This window comes from Carex rostrata, chromosome 24 (genome assembly GCF_964058835.1).
Source record: "Carex rostrata chromosome 24, lpCarRost1.2, whole genome shotgun sequence".
Classification (NCBI taxonomy): Eukaryota; Viridiplantae; Streptophyta; class Magnoliopsida; order Poales; family Cyperaceae; genus Carex; species Carex rostrata.
The window spans coordinates 5,319,300-5,332,925 of record NC_135941.1 but is presented as its reverse complement, the minus strand read 5'-3'; the positions used below and the strand labels follow the sequence as shown (position 1 = coordinate 5,332,925).

At 31.9% G+C, this 13,626-nt stretch overlaps 1 protein-coding gene across 1 annotated transcript; it reads right to left on the bottom strand.

Moving 5' to 3' along the window:
• Positions 1–246: 246 nt before the first annotated feature.
• Positions 247–2,931, bottom strand: SWEET1 (Nodulin MtN3 family protein). Its single transcript, XM_078326124.1, has 6 exons — positions 2,769–2,931; positions 2,652–2,688; positions 2,348–2,443; positions 1,674–1,953; positions 1,261–1,380; positions 247–737 (listed from the first exon to the last, which is right to left on the bottom strand). Exons 1-6 carry the CDS (start codon positions 2,809–2,811, stop codon positions 516–518), a joined length of 798 nt encoding a protein of 265 aa, XP_078182250.1. The 5' UTR covers positions 2,812–2,931; the 3' UTR covers positions 247–515.
• Between the last annotated feature and the right edge of the window lie 10,695 nt (positions 2,932–13,626).

The window sequence follows — 13,626 nt, the reverse complement described above, 5'->3', positions numbered from 1 at the left end:
TTGTCTATCTTTCTTTTTAATTAGCACATTGTTAACACTATTTTTTATCGGTCACAACTATTTATTATTCCAAATGTACAATCCAAACAATATTTTAACTAATCCGAATAGCATAAATTTTACACTAATCCATAAATCACTATTTTTTCTTTATTCTCATTCACTATTCTAGCTAGCTATTATAGCTTCTATCCAAACGTACCAAAGGTGAGAGAAAATATTAACAAGTAGCATGCAATGGTAGAATAACGAGGGTCACAAAGGAGAGAAAATTTGATTAATATTCAAGTCTTTTACAAATCTACCTTCAAGTTTAAACATATAATGCCACAACACTTCTTTAATACTTACTCTACTGCCATTGTCTAAACATAGTTTGTTATATGGGTAAAAGATACAAAAGTATTGCGGCACATATAACTTGCAAGCATTGCAACACAAATATGAAGTTGCAAAGGAATCACTAAGGTAAATACTGTAAAAAAACCCTAATTATTGAATTTTTTTTTTGCAATCTACACCTGGTTAACAATTTTCTGGTGAATTTGGTTGTTTGATTTCTCCATATCCTTGCTATTGATGCTACCGTTGCTGTTGCTGTGCTTGGTTTGCTCCAACTCAACCGACAAGTCTATCACACCGTCATTGGCGCCTATTTCATTTCCCTTGTTATTTCTATATATTGCATATAGTATAAGTTGAAGTGCTCCTAAGAAGGTCCCACACCCGTTTGGCACCTGAGAAATAACTTTCACATTTAAAATCTATCTAAAAAATAATCACAGATTAAGATGGTTTGCCATTTCACCCAAATTTTTATTTGTAGCAAAAAAAAAAAAAAAAAAAAACCATAGATTTGAGGGATTTCCATATTTACTCGGACCGCACAGCCAATCTGCGGCTCCCATAAATGGGAGCCGCAGATTGGCTTAGAGGTCCCCCAAAAGCCAATATGGGGCCCGCCATAAATGGGTTGCAGATTGACTGTGCGGCCCGAATAAATATGGAAATCCCCCAAATATAAGGTGTTTTGTTTTTTTTTTATTATTATGGTATTTAAAAAAAATTTGGGCCATTTCATATTCAAAAAATGCACTAACTCAATTATTGTTTGTTCGCCTTTGTATTGCTAAAAACTAAGGAAACACTATTAATATTATCAGCTAAGCTAATTATACTTCATAATATCAGGATGACCCCATTAATGAAAAACATAATTAAAGTGGAGAATAGTTAATAATTTAGGAATTAAAATTGTACCGCAATAAAGGGATCTCGGCCGAGGAGACCGTAGATGAACCATGAAGTACCACATAAGAATACAAACAAGGAAAGCAAGAAGGGCATGTATTCCACACTTTTGGTCTTTATCACCAATCTCTGCAATTTTGATACAATTCAAATTATCAAAATGATATCTCAGAGAAATTAAACTAATCAAAAGTAAATTATTGTAGTGTTCTATTTATAAAAAAAAATGATTGATGAATGTTCAATTAATCTCTCTTCCTAATCCACAGCTTTTAATATTTTATTATTCACAACACGAAAATATCATCTATTATATAAATTTTCTAATAATTAGAAACAGACAGAAATTAACACCCTACTGCAACAATTCAGCATTAACACAAAAGCAATTGAATTATAAGCGCAAGATGAGATAACAATACCATGATTGAAAGCGGTGATGCATACATGCATATAGAGAAGATGGTAGCGGCTAAGCCACAAAATAGCTTACGAGACTGCCCATGTAATGCCAGAAGCGACACGATCACAACGGTGGAGAAAATGGAGATGACTAGCATTAACAGACCAAACATCTTTGCTCTCAGCTTAGGAGGTGCAAATATTAGGAATATTATCACATATATCACCTCAATAACTGCACCGGTACCGTTTATTGTTGACACCAATATGTTGTTGGGAGAAATGAATGGTAAGCCGTACCTTCATGCGAACAAGGACAATATTGAATTAAACTCTGAAACATAAAACTTATCGGAAAGAAAGGAAACCCGAGCATGTCCTTCTAAGAACACAGATCTTGCTTTCCTTAACCTTTTGTTCTGTAAAATCAACATTTGTGAAGATCCTGTGACTTTTGGGGGATTCTATGAACTCGTAAATTAGTTTCGTTCTTTTAATAATTACATGATCTATGAATAATAATTCAAATACAACGGAAAAAGTTCTGAAGAGCTTAAGAATAATTTTGTTTGCTCATATATGTGGTAGACTAAATTGATGTCTGAAAGGACTTCTTTGAATTCATTTTTTTTTTTTTTTGTTAATTATAAACATTCCAAAAAAATTCTCAAAAAAAGAAAAGAAAAGAAATTACCAAGCTGATAGGAGACAATTCAACATAGTCATGTTGTAGGGAACGCCGGAGAAATCTTCGGTCGATCTGCTCTGAATGATCCTTCGAAATGTAACCCTGCACAACATATATATCCAATTTAGTTCCTCAAGAAGGCTAATGTTAAAAATTAACAGATATAGTAATTAAGCTTGAATTGTGCATTATTTCTTGCTCAAACTTTTAAGTACGACATGGCAGCATTCTTAATTATACCTTAATCAACAGAGAAAAAAACCTATAACTCAATTATGCACAAAAACTTGACTAAAAATAAGTAACTTACATTGGAGAAAGAAACAGAAACAGAGCCGTTGCATTTCCTGAAACAAGCAAAATTAGTTTTAAAAAAGAATATTTTGTAAAAGAAAATACTCGCAAATTGGTCTAAAGAGAGAGAGACCTAATATCCCAAATATGAAGTGTACCAAGTGTACCGCATCCATCACTGTTGTTATTTCTATCAAAAAATCCTAAAAGTTGAACTCAATAGATATGCCGTATTCAAGAGGTCACAAGACACAGAGAGAAGAAATAGAGAGAGAGAAAGGGTTTAGCTTTGGATGTGAATTCCCTTCTGAAGTGCGTTATTTATAGACTCAAGTAGCATAAACTCTATTCAATTCGGTCTTATCCACTGTTATGGTCGGTAAAAGGAAGAAAGAAACGGTGGGTTGGTTTTTTTTTTTTTTTTAATGGTAAACCGGTGGGTTAAAAGTGGTGAACCGGTCACCTGTGTTTCTGATTGGGGAGGAAGGGTGGCGACTCCACGCTCCACATTTTACGGCCTTGAGTTACAGAGCCTTGGTACAGGTATGAATGCATTGATGTAGGTGAATATTCTCTCCATTTTATGGAAATGGAGAGCTCCGGCGTTTGGATGACGATGATATCCAGGCATGTTTGTGTTTTTTTGTGACAATTGACTTTTTTTTTCTTATTTATTTATCTAATTTGTATCGAATTTGATAATTGACTCTTTTTTTGTGATAATTGACTCTTTTTTTTTCTTATCTGTTTATTGTGACACTTGACTTTTTTTTTTCTTATCTGTTTTTCTTCTGTTTATCTAATTTTTTTTCTTATATGTTTATCTAATTTGTATCGTATTCGATAAGATGAGTTTGAATAAGATTTTTTTCATGAATTAAATGGCAAATCGAGTGTTCTCCCTGGATTTCGAGTTTTAGTGGTGATCTGTTGGTACTGATCGACTTTATCTCTTCCTGAAATTTTTTTTGCTCCCCTTGAATGTTTGATTTGTAATTCGGATTAAATTTAGTGTTAAAATCATAATAAATTTCTTGAATTATGATTGTAATTAGAATTGTAAGTTAAGGGATCACAATTATAAGTCAGAGCATTGAAAAATATAAGTGAAAACATTATTTTTTTTTATCAAGTACCTAATTAGTTAATAGATTTAAATTTGATAAGCTATTTAAAATTTGATTCAATATTTTTTTGCTTCCCGACGAAAATCCTGAGTTCGCCTCTAATTAGATTCAAGAAGATACAAATAAAAAACAATTATCAACCTAGATAGTTGTTTGATATATACATCTCAAATTAAAACTACAATCATATGCTACTATAAAGAGGATGCGCTTTTCAATCTTTCACATTTTTTTTATCAATAACTTATTTAGGTAACTAATCATGATAACTTGAAATTAGTAACCAAAATGTTAGAGCATCTCCAATCCAGCAATTGAAATTAATTGCTAAATTAGCAATTATGAAAATTTTAAAAATTAAGCAATCTACTCTTACATTAGTGCAATCAACCAAACAATTGAGAATTAAACATTTGACCAATAAAAATTAAACATTTGGCCAACTCATCTTTAGAAAATGATTTCTTATTAAGCAATTCTTTCCAACAATTGCTAAATAAGGAATAGCCATGCAACCCAGCAATTACAAAAACAATTGACACATCAGCATAAGCAATCCATAAACAATCACTGTTGGAGATGCTCTTAGTTAGAACTTAGAACGTGAATTCCCGCTAAGCACACGGTCATCAGCATGGTATCAAGATTGTCTGTGGCGCTTGCAGTCATATATACATATAGACTTATAATTTAGAATTATATATGAGGAGGGATCGGATGACATCCTTTTTTTGGTGATATTGGATGACACCATGCATTTTTAAAGTCCAAACGGTCGATCCAAACCGTTCAACTTGATGGATATGTTAAAATGTGCTTGCATATCAAATTTTACAATTTTCTGAATTTTTTTTACTATTTATTAAGATGGGTACAAAAATTCAACGGTCTGAATATAGCGATTTTGTTAAATACTTAATAAATAGTAAAAAAATTTCAAAAAATATAAAATTTGATCTACAAGGACATTTTAACATATCCATCAAGTTGAACAGTTTGGATCGACCATTTGGACTTTAAAAACTTTGAAAATGCACGATGTTATCTGATGTCACCAAAAAAGGGTGTCATTCGATCCCTCCTCATTATATATTATACCCATAGTGACAAATGAATTATTCAGGTTTGGTTCGGCGAGGTCAAAAATTCGTGATTCGGATATAATTCGGGAATGATTTAAAATTATCCAAACAAGAAATCTAAGTCATGCAAGAGAGTAAATATATATATATATATATATATAGAGAGAGAGAGAGAGAGAGAGAGAGAGAGATGGGCTATGGTGCATTGCAATGCATAGGCCATGGTGTGCATTGGACCATAAATCACTGATTCAAAGTCCAAATGATCGATCCAAACCGTTCATCTTGTTCTCCATATTAATATGTGCTTGGAGACCAAATTTTACATTTTTTGTAATTTTTTTACTATTTATTAAGCCACTTTGAAAATCGCTGATCCAACGTTGTCTGTTTGGAACAGTAAAATCAGAAGCCACCGTTGGATCAGCGATTTTCAAAGTGGCTTAATAAATAGTAAAAAAATTTCAAAAAATGTAAAATTTGATTTCCAATCACATATTAATATGGAGAACAAGATGAACGGTTTGGATCGGTCATTTGGACTTTGAATCAGTGATTTATGGTCCAATGCACACCATGGCCTATGCATTGCAATGCACCATAGCCCATCTCTCTATATATATATAGAGAGAGAGAGAGAGATGGGCTATGGTGCATTGCAATGCATGAACCCTTTTATGCATTGCACTCTAAATCATGGATTTAAAGTCCAAACGACCAATCCGAACCATTCATCTTGTTCTTCATATTAATATGTGCTTGGGGACCAAATTTTACATTTTTTGGAATTTTTTTACTATTTATTAAGCAATTTTGAAAGTCGCTGATCTGATGGTCCAGAAAATTTTACTGTTTTTTTACTGTTCACAGCAAAACAGCAATTTTAAAAAATGCTTAATAAATAGTAAAAAAATTCCAAAAAATGTAAAATTTGGTCTCCAAGCACATTTCTATATGGATTAAACATCTAACAGTTCGGATCGGTCATTTGGACTTTAAATCCGTGATTATAGTGCAATGCATAAGGGGGTTCATGCATTGCAATGCACCATAGCCCATCTCTCTCTCTCTCTCTCTCTCTCTCTCTCTCTATATATATATATATAGAGAGAGAGAGAGAGAGATGGGCTATGATGCATTGCAATGCATGGAGGGGTTTGTGCATTGGACCATAAATCTAAAATTCAAAATCCAAATAGCCGATCCAAACTGTTCATCTTGTTTCTCCATATTAATATGTGCTTGGAGACCAAATTTTACATTTTTCTGAATTTTTTTACTATTTATTAAGTATTTTTAAAAATTGTTGATCCAACGGTGGCTTAACAAAACAGTAAAATCAGCAGCCACCGTTGGATCAACAATTTTGTAAAATACTTAATAAATAGTAAAAAAATTCAGAAAAATGTACAATTTGGTCTCCAAGCACATATTAATATGGAGAACAAGATGAACGGTTTGGATCGGCCATTTGGATTTTGAATTTTAGATTTATGGTCCAATGCACAAATCCCTCCATACATTGCAATGCACCATAACCCATCTCTCTCTCTATATATATATATATTATGGGAAAATTCGGAAAATTTGCGAATTATACGGGTTTAATCCGGTCAAAGTTCAGTCAACTGAATAATTCGACGTTCCATTTAGCATCACCAAAAAAATAAATTATTCGGATATAATAGACTAATCTTGTCACTATGATTACACCTTGTCGTCTAAGAGAAACTCAGATGCTTTGGTATAAGTATTTGCCTAAGTAATTGAAAATTACAAGAATATGATATATTGCCCGAAAAAAGAAAAACATACAGCTAGCACAATGTACAAATTTGTGTGCATGTACATGTATCAAACATTTAATTTTTACAAGATGCATATCTCAATTAGTTAAAATATATTTGAGAGATATACAAGTTCAAAATTAAGTAGATCATCATACTTCAAAAGCGTTCCAGTAAACGAAAACAGAAGAGTTGTAATTTTTATTCTTTTTAATTTAGATATATTTTGTTTGCATCCGAGACTTTATATATATATACTTGATCATATTGTAACAGAATTGTGAATGATAAATCGATAATCTGTGGCGTGTTAAGTTTGACTATTCTGCCTTAAATTAACTATAAAATAAATATCCACATGTGGTTAATTTAAAGGAAAGGTCATATTTGTTAAGATGAACCATGCATATGCATGTAAATTAACTATAAAATATCCACATGTGGTTAATTTAAAGGAAAGGCCATATTTGTTAAGATGAACCATGCATATGCATGTAAATTAACTATAAAATATCCACATGTGGTTAATTTAAAGGAAAGGCCATATTTGTTAATCAAGGAGTGATGTAAGGTTCAACTTCTTTTAGTAGGATAAAAAGCTTCCGTTGGGAGATGTAAATAAACTTTTCTTATTCAATATATCAACAGTTGGCTACTGGCCAACTGTCCTTCAAAAAAAAAAAAAAAACTCCCCTTAGATAGTTTGCCATAATTTCATTTAAAGGAAGGTTATTTTTTTTCCGCGATATGCTTGAAGATTATCTAATAATCGTCGGTCTAAACGTGACCGCACAAATTATTCAATTTTATGTAGTTTAGTAATTCATTAAACGATTTACTTCAAGACAATAGCTTTAACGTAACAATTCTTTTTATTAGAATAATTAATTTTATAGACCATTCAAAATCAATGATTTAATTAGTATCTATCGAAAAACAACATCGATTTTCTATATATTTAGCCAAACTTTTGTCTTAGATGAAGTTGTAAATTTGTTAACAAGGATTTGAACAATTAGTGTGCATTTGGATGGAGCAAGAATAACACTGATCCGAGAATAGCAATATTCTTTTGAGCTATTTGATGTTTGGATGGAACAAGAATATCAATAACCCGCTATTCTTTGTTTGTCTTATATGGATTAGCTCACTATTCTACTAACCCAACCAAAAATTAGATTAGCTACTATATTTTCAAACTTGAGATTAACTCTATTCCTTATATCATCCAACCGTACCCCTATGTGTTGTAAACAATCTCATTTTAATGGTGTTAATTTGTTGTTCTTATTTTTTTTTTATAAAGAATGTTGTTCTTATTTACTGTTGTATGTTGTTAATTTATTACTGATGTATTGTTTGTGTATATCGATTCAAATTAATATGTATGCTATATAGCAAGTATTTTGTTACGTTTGTCTTTTTTTTATTAGTGTGCCTTATTTTTTTTGAAATAAGCTAAGAGCATCTACATCTCTGAAACTATTAGAGTTTAATCTAATGTGGCAGTTTCTAATCTAGTTTCAGAGATGTGAGAGAGATTCTTATTTATAAACTATGCAATAAAGTTTCTTATTAAGAAACTGTTTATAAACTCTATGCTAACCAAATGATTGGCTGATAATTGTTTCTCCTTTTTAATTAGTTGTTGACGAGATTTGATAGAAACTCTAAAATTAATTTCAGAAATGTAAGAATTAGAAACTTTAGATACCTTAATTTTTAAAAAGCAGTTAACAGTTATTTAGAATTTTTAAAAAGCAGTTAACAGTTATTTAGAATTTTTAAAAAGCAGTTAACAATTATTTAAAAATTCATTTGAGTTGCTGGGATATCGATGCTCGCCCTTGGCTATGGTATAGATAAGTTTGTATGTGAATTCCCTTCTGAAGTGCCTTAGTCTATACCTTATTTATAGACTAAAGTAGCATAAACTCTCTATTCAATTCGGTCTTATCCACTGTTATGGTCGGTAAAAACAAGAAAGAAACGGTGGGTTCGGTTTTTTTTTTTTTTGAATGGTAAACCGGTGGGTTAAAAGTGGTGAAATCACCGGTCTTCTTATTGGGGAGGAAGGGTGGCGACTCCACACTCCACATTTTACGGCCTTCAGTTACAGAGCCTTGGTACAGGTATGAGTGCATTGATGTAGGTGAATATTCTCTCCATTTTATGGAAATGGAGAGCTTCGGCGTTTGGATGCCGATGGTATCTAGGCATGTTTGTGTTTTTCATAACAATCATGCTTAGTAGTGTGACTGTGATTTTTATCCATTTATCTAATTTGTATTGTATTCGATAGGATGAAGTTTGGATAAAAAAAAATTATTAGCTCATTAGATATTAATATAGATAAAATAAAATGTAACGATATTTCGTATTCATTACTCTATAAGATAATTATAAAAAATAAAATAATATAGATAGCAGATAAGACATAATATGATATGATAAAATATTTTTCTAATCCAAATATATATGACATAACTCATTTTTTTTCATTCTTTAACAGTTGAATCAAATTCTAATGAAACATTATAAAAGTTTTTACGATTTTGTAAAAAAAAAAATTTCAAATTTTCGTAGTAATATTCATTGTTTTAATAGTATCTTTTTATTCGTTCATCTAACCTGCATCGTATTCAATAAGATTAGTATAGATAAAGTTTTTTCATTAACATATCAGGTATGGATATAATTTTATTTTCATTAACTTAACAAATGAATATATTAATATCGTTACCGTTACCACTGACGCTCCTAATTGTATTGTCTAATAAATATTAAAAAAAAATGTTGATTTTAAATTTTGATAATGGATCTTCTTTTTTTCTGTTCTAGACATGTGGTATATATTATTTTAATTCTTAACTATGAAAAAATGTGGAAGAAAATTAGGCAAACAAATATTACGAAGGTCAGCCTCTCCAGTTATAAAGGACTGGAGAGGACCTGAGTCATCTCAGTACAAGTGGAAGGGAGCAATGGTCGTTTACTCTGTGTAGTGGAAACTGGAAAGACAACCGTCAATGCCTCAATGGGTCAAAAACTAGTCAAGTTATGGCTTAATTTCTAAAATACAAAATCTGCAGTTATGATACACCTACCCCCCCCCCCCCCCCCCCCCCCCCCCCTCACACACACAGCCCCACTACTATATATACACTCACTCTTAAAGTGGGGCCCTTTGTCAGTGCATAGACATAAAGGAAGAAAGTGCTTGAATTAAAACACAAGAGACTAATCAACTTTAATTGGTCAAAATATTTTTTATTGCTGAACATTACAAAGCGGGATCCATTATGTACTTAAATCGCACCAAATAATTTAATGAATTATGAGTAATGGGTTTTGTACTTTTGTATGTAAATATTTACATGCAAATGTTTGGAAAAAAAAAATCCCACTAATTGGCCCTATGGCCTTGTCTAGAGGCCTCCAAATGAAATAGCAGTCCCATTTTTACTTTTTTGTTAACGGCACAGAGAACAATAAAATTTGAATGGTTGAACGGTAGAACCAATTTCAAATGAAATCAATCACTCGTATGTGGCACAAAAAACCAATTCTTTTTGCTTTTTAGTTTATAAAATTTCTGTAAAAAAACCAATTATTTCATTTGGAGGTCTCTAGACAAGGACCGTAGGGTCAATTGGCAGCTCCCAATCTTTGAGGTCACAGAGACGTTTGACAGCCTGAGTATTTTTAGAATTCTGATTAAACATGGATGTTTTTTTTTTTCATTACAGTATAAATAAAAATTTCAGCTCAAATGTCATGTTTTTCATGTCTGGTCGTGTTGCACATACCAGCATTTATACCAGCATTTAAAAAGGATCGGAATTGTAGATAAATAGGCGAGGTAGGTGACAGAACTAGCATGCATATACCAGCATTTAAAGAGGATGGGTTTTGTCATATAGTAGAGAAGAAAATTTTGAGAAAGAAGGTTGTTTCCTGCAAGGAAATGGATTAGGATGATTTGTTACATAAACACGTCAGCAATTGTTGACTGAATTTTACACCTTTATTTATCAAATTAATTAGGTTACGTTTGGATGCAGGAGAATAGCGCTATTCTCAGAATAGTAATGCTATTATGAAGAATTAGCCATCTAAACAAGTTCAGTGTTATTCGGAACACATTGAATAGCGCTGTTTTTCTAATCCCACCAAAAGGTGGAATAACGTGAGGAGAGAGAAAATCTTTCTTATTTTTTATTACTTTTTCTTAACTGTCATTCTACTAAAACAAAAAGTTATTTTGAGCAAAGTTGAAGGTCAAGTCATCCAACTGTTTGAATATCCAGTAGGAATCCTCTATCCAGATTTTTAATTTGCGATATCTCAGAGAGCATTGTCTTTACTATTGGACCAAAAACTAGTTCTCCTACTTATTATGAAAATGTACTTGATGACAAAAATAAATAATTTTTTAGAATTTTTAAAGTATTATTTTGATAGATAGAAATCACTGTGATTTAGAAATTCTTGACCATCCGAAAGCAGTTGTTTTCTATCTATTATAAAAATAGTAAAAATAATTTGGAAAAAAAAAGGTAAAATTTGATCTCTAAATATATTTTTTTTAATAAAAATCATGTTTAACTATTTAAATCAACAGCATAAACTTTAAAAATAAAAATACAGATCCATAACACTTGTCTATCCATAATATGCATATTATGGATCATAATTTGATCTTCAGAACTATTGAAAATAACACGAATTAAGTCACAGTAATTAATGAAGTAATTAATTGATGGAGGCGCCATCGATCGGTTACATCTCATTCGAGATTCGTTGTTTTTGTTGATGGATAAATGTTGCTCTCCAAGTTAATTAAGTCAAGTTGGAGATGTCCATTTCATTTTTGACGACAAATACATTTTTGGTTTTTATTCTATTTCATTATATTAACCGGATTTATTAACAGATTTTAATTTCAATCCTACAAATTAATTCAAATACTGACTTAATTTATACGAATCTAATAATTTATTAAATATATTTTCCAAATTTATATATAAAGAGTGAGACTATAGTAATTTGCAATGTACGTGTAGATTAAGTCGTACAATAGATTCATATTGTTTTTAAAATTAAAACGGTTAATTTGAACTGTTCATATGAAAATGTACTTTGAGACCAAATTTTATTATAATCATTTTATATCTTTTTAGATTGATAGAATATTATTATTTTGATATTTTTAGAATCTATATAATCAGGTGATTTTCTATCTGTTTAAAATAATAGTAAAAAATATTTAAAAAAATATAAATTTAATCTCAAAATATATTTTTATATAAAAATCATATTCAACAATTGAGATCTACTATTTAAACTTAAAAATAAAGAAATAAATCTATAGTACTGATCGGCACAAAGTACTATAACACCACTTTTATCTATAAATTAATTTATATGAATTCACTTTTTTTAGTTATTTATACGAATCAACTTTTTTTTTCTTTTTAATGGTATGACCATGATTTCAGTGATGCATTTTTCTTTCTTTTTTGATAAAAGATTTCAGTGCTACATGCATAACAGTGAACGTGTAGCGACACCTGTATAGCCATCCCCACCGGGTCCGATATTCAAGTCATTTCTTTATATCTTCCCTATCTAGAGTGGAAAAAATAGCATGGCGAAACCAGCTCCGTCACGGAATGATACGATCACGGTACAGAACGGTACAGTATATGTGTTAGTTGTGTGCCGTAGTTATTTTTAGAAAAATTGACATGACATAACACAGCACGTGAAATATTTAGTCACGACACGTAATAACGTGTAATTAGGACCGTTAGATCTTGATTAAATGATAAATTTTGAATAAACTAATCTAAATTATGATTAAATAGCCACACGAGTCACTTTTGATCATGGCACATTTAGACACCGCGTGCTGACTCACGTGGTGTGTCATTCGCATGCTGTGATTACCCCTTGATATTTTAGTCATGGCACGGCACAAAATCAGAATCACAGCAGCATATTAGTCATGATACGGCACGGCACAACACGTTTTTCCACTCTATCCCTACCGTATATATCGTTCCTGCACAAATCTTTGTCAAATAACTTTCTGAAAACTATATAATAATATAATAAGATAAAGCTTTATATATAGGTCTTATTTGAACCAGAAGGCAGATACCAACCCAAATGATGGCGATCGAATCAAATTCTGAAAAGAACAATTAATTTAGCTTATTTTAGCCACGACACAACTTATTGGGACAATTGAAAGTTGAAAGTAGACGCTTTCCATGCTTTTCTAGAACTCTATAGATCAAAACCTGAACATGCAAGATCCAGAATTTTCACAACAAGAATGAAACACTTTTCGCGAGAATAAAAAAATGATTTTTTGCGACGGACTACTCTTATTGTTCAGTTTTTTCTTTTTGGGACGGTACTTTTTGCAACGAACGACCGTCATAAATGCGTTTTTTCCCTCGCAAAAAATGTGTACTTTGTTGTAGTGTTTCCTCGTGGGTCAAACATTATGGGGTGTGACATGTATTTATTGGCAGATAGATTTGGTGCCAATGTGCCACTATATTTGACCCATATATGTGGTTACCGGCCGGCTAAAGGATTTTGCACTATAGCTCGTGCAATGGTGTGAAGCAATGATACAGTGGAAACTTTTGAACGTGTAATTGGAATATTGTGTATGTGGGATTGCTCTTGGAACCTCCGTAACTTTTCTTGGAACCAGTCAAAGTAGCTTCAACTTCATCTGCGGTGTGGATTTTCTTGCTTCGCCACAGACGCTGTTTTGAGAGTCGAAGAAGCAGCAGCCCGTATCCTCCGCCCCCGCCCTCCTTTCTCCTATCCGTTCCGGTCCACTCCATCTCAAGCAATCCGAACAGTGTTTCTATTTAATGGATCTGGCCACCACTTCGACTCGCTACTCTCTCGTCTGAACTTACTGGGTTCGAATGGGAGACGGTGAATTCGCCTGTCTCATCTGTAATCTC

Coding starts and splice junctions, on each gene's coding strand:
- SWEET1 (XM_078326124.1), bottom strand. CDS start 2,811: ATGGATGCGGTACACTTGGTACACTTCATATTTGGGATATTAG. Junction 2,444..2,651: donor TTTCTGTTTCTTTCTCCAAT/GTAAGTTACTTA, acceptor TATGTTGTGCAG/GGTTACATTTCGAAGGATCA. Junction 738..1,260: donor GCCGAGATCCCTTTATTGCG/GTACAATTTTAA, acceptor GTTATTTCTCAG/GTGCCAAACGGGTGTGGGAC.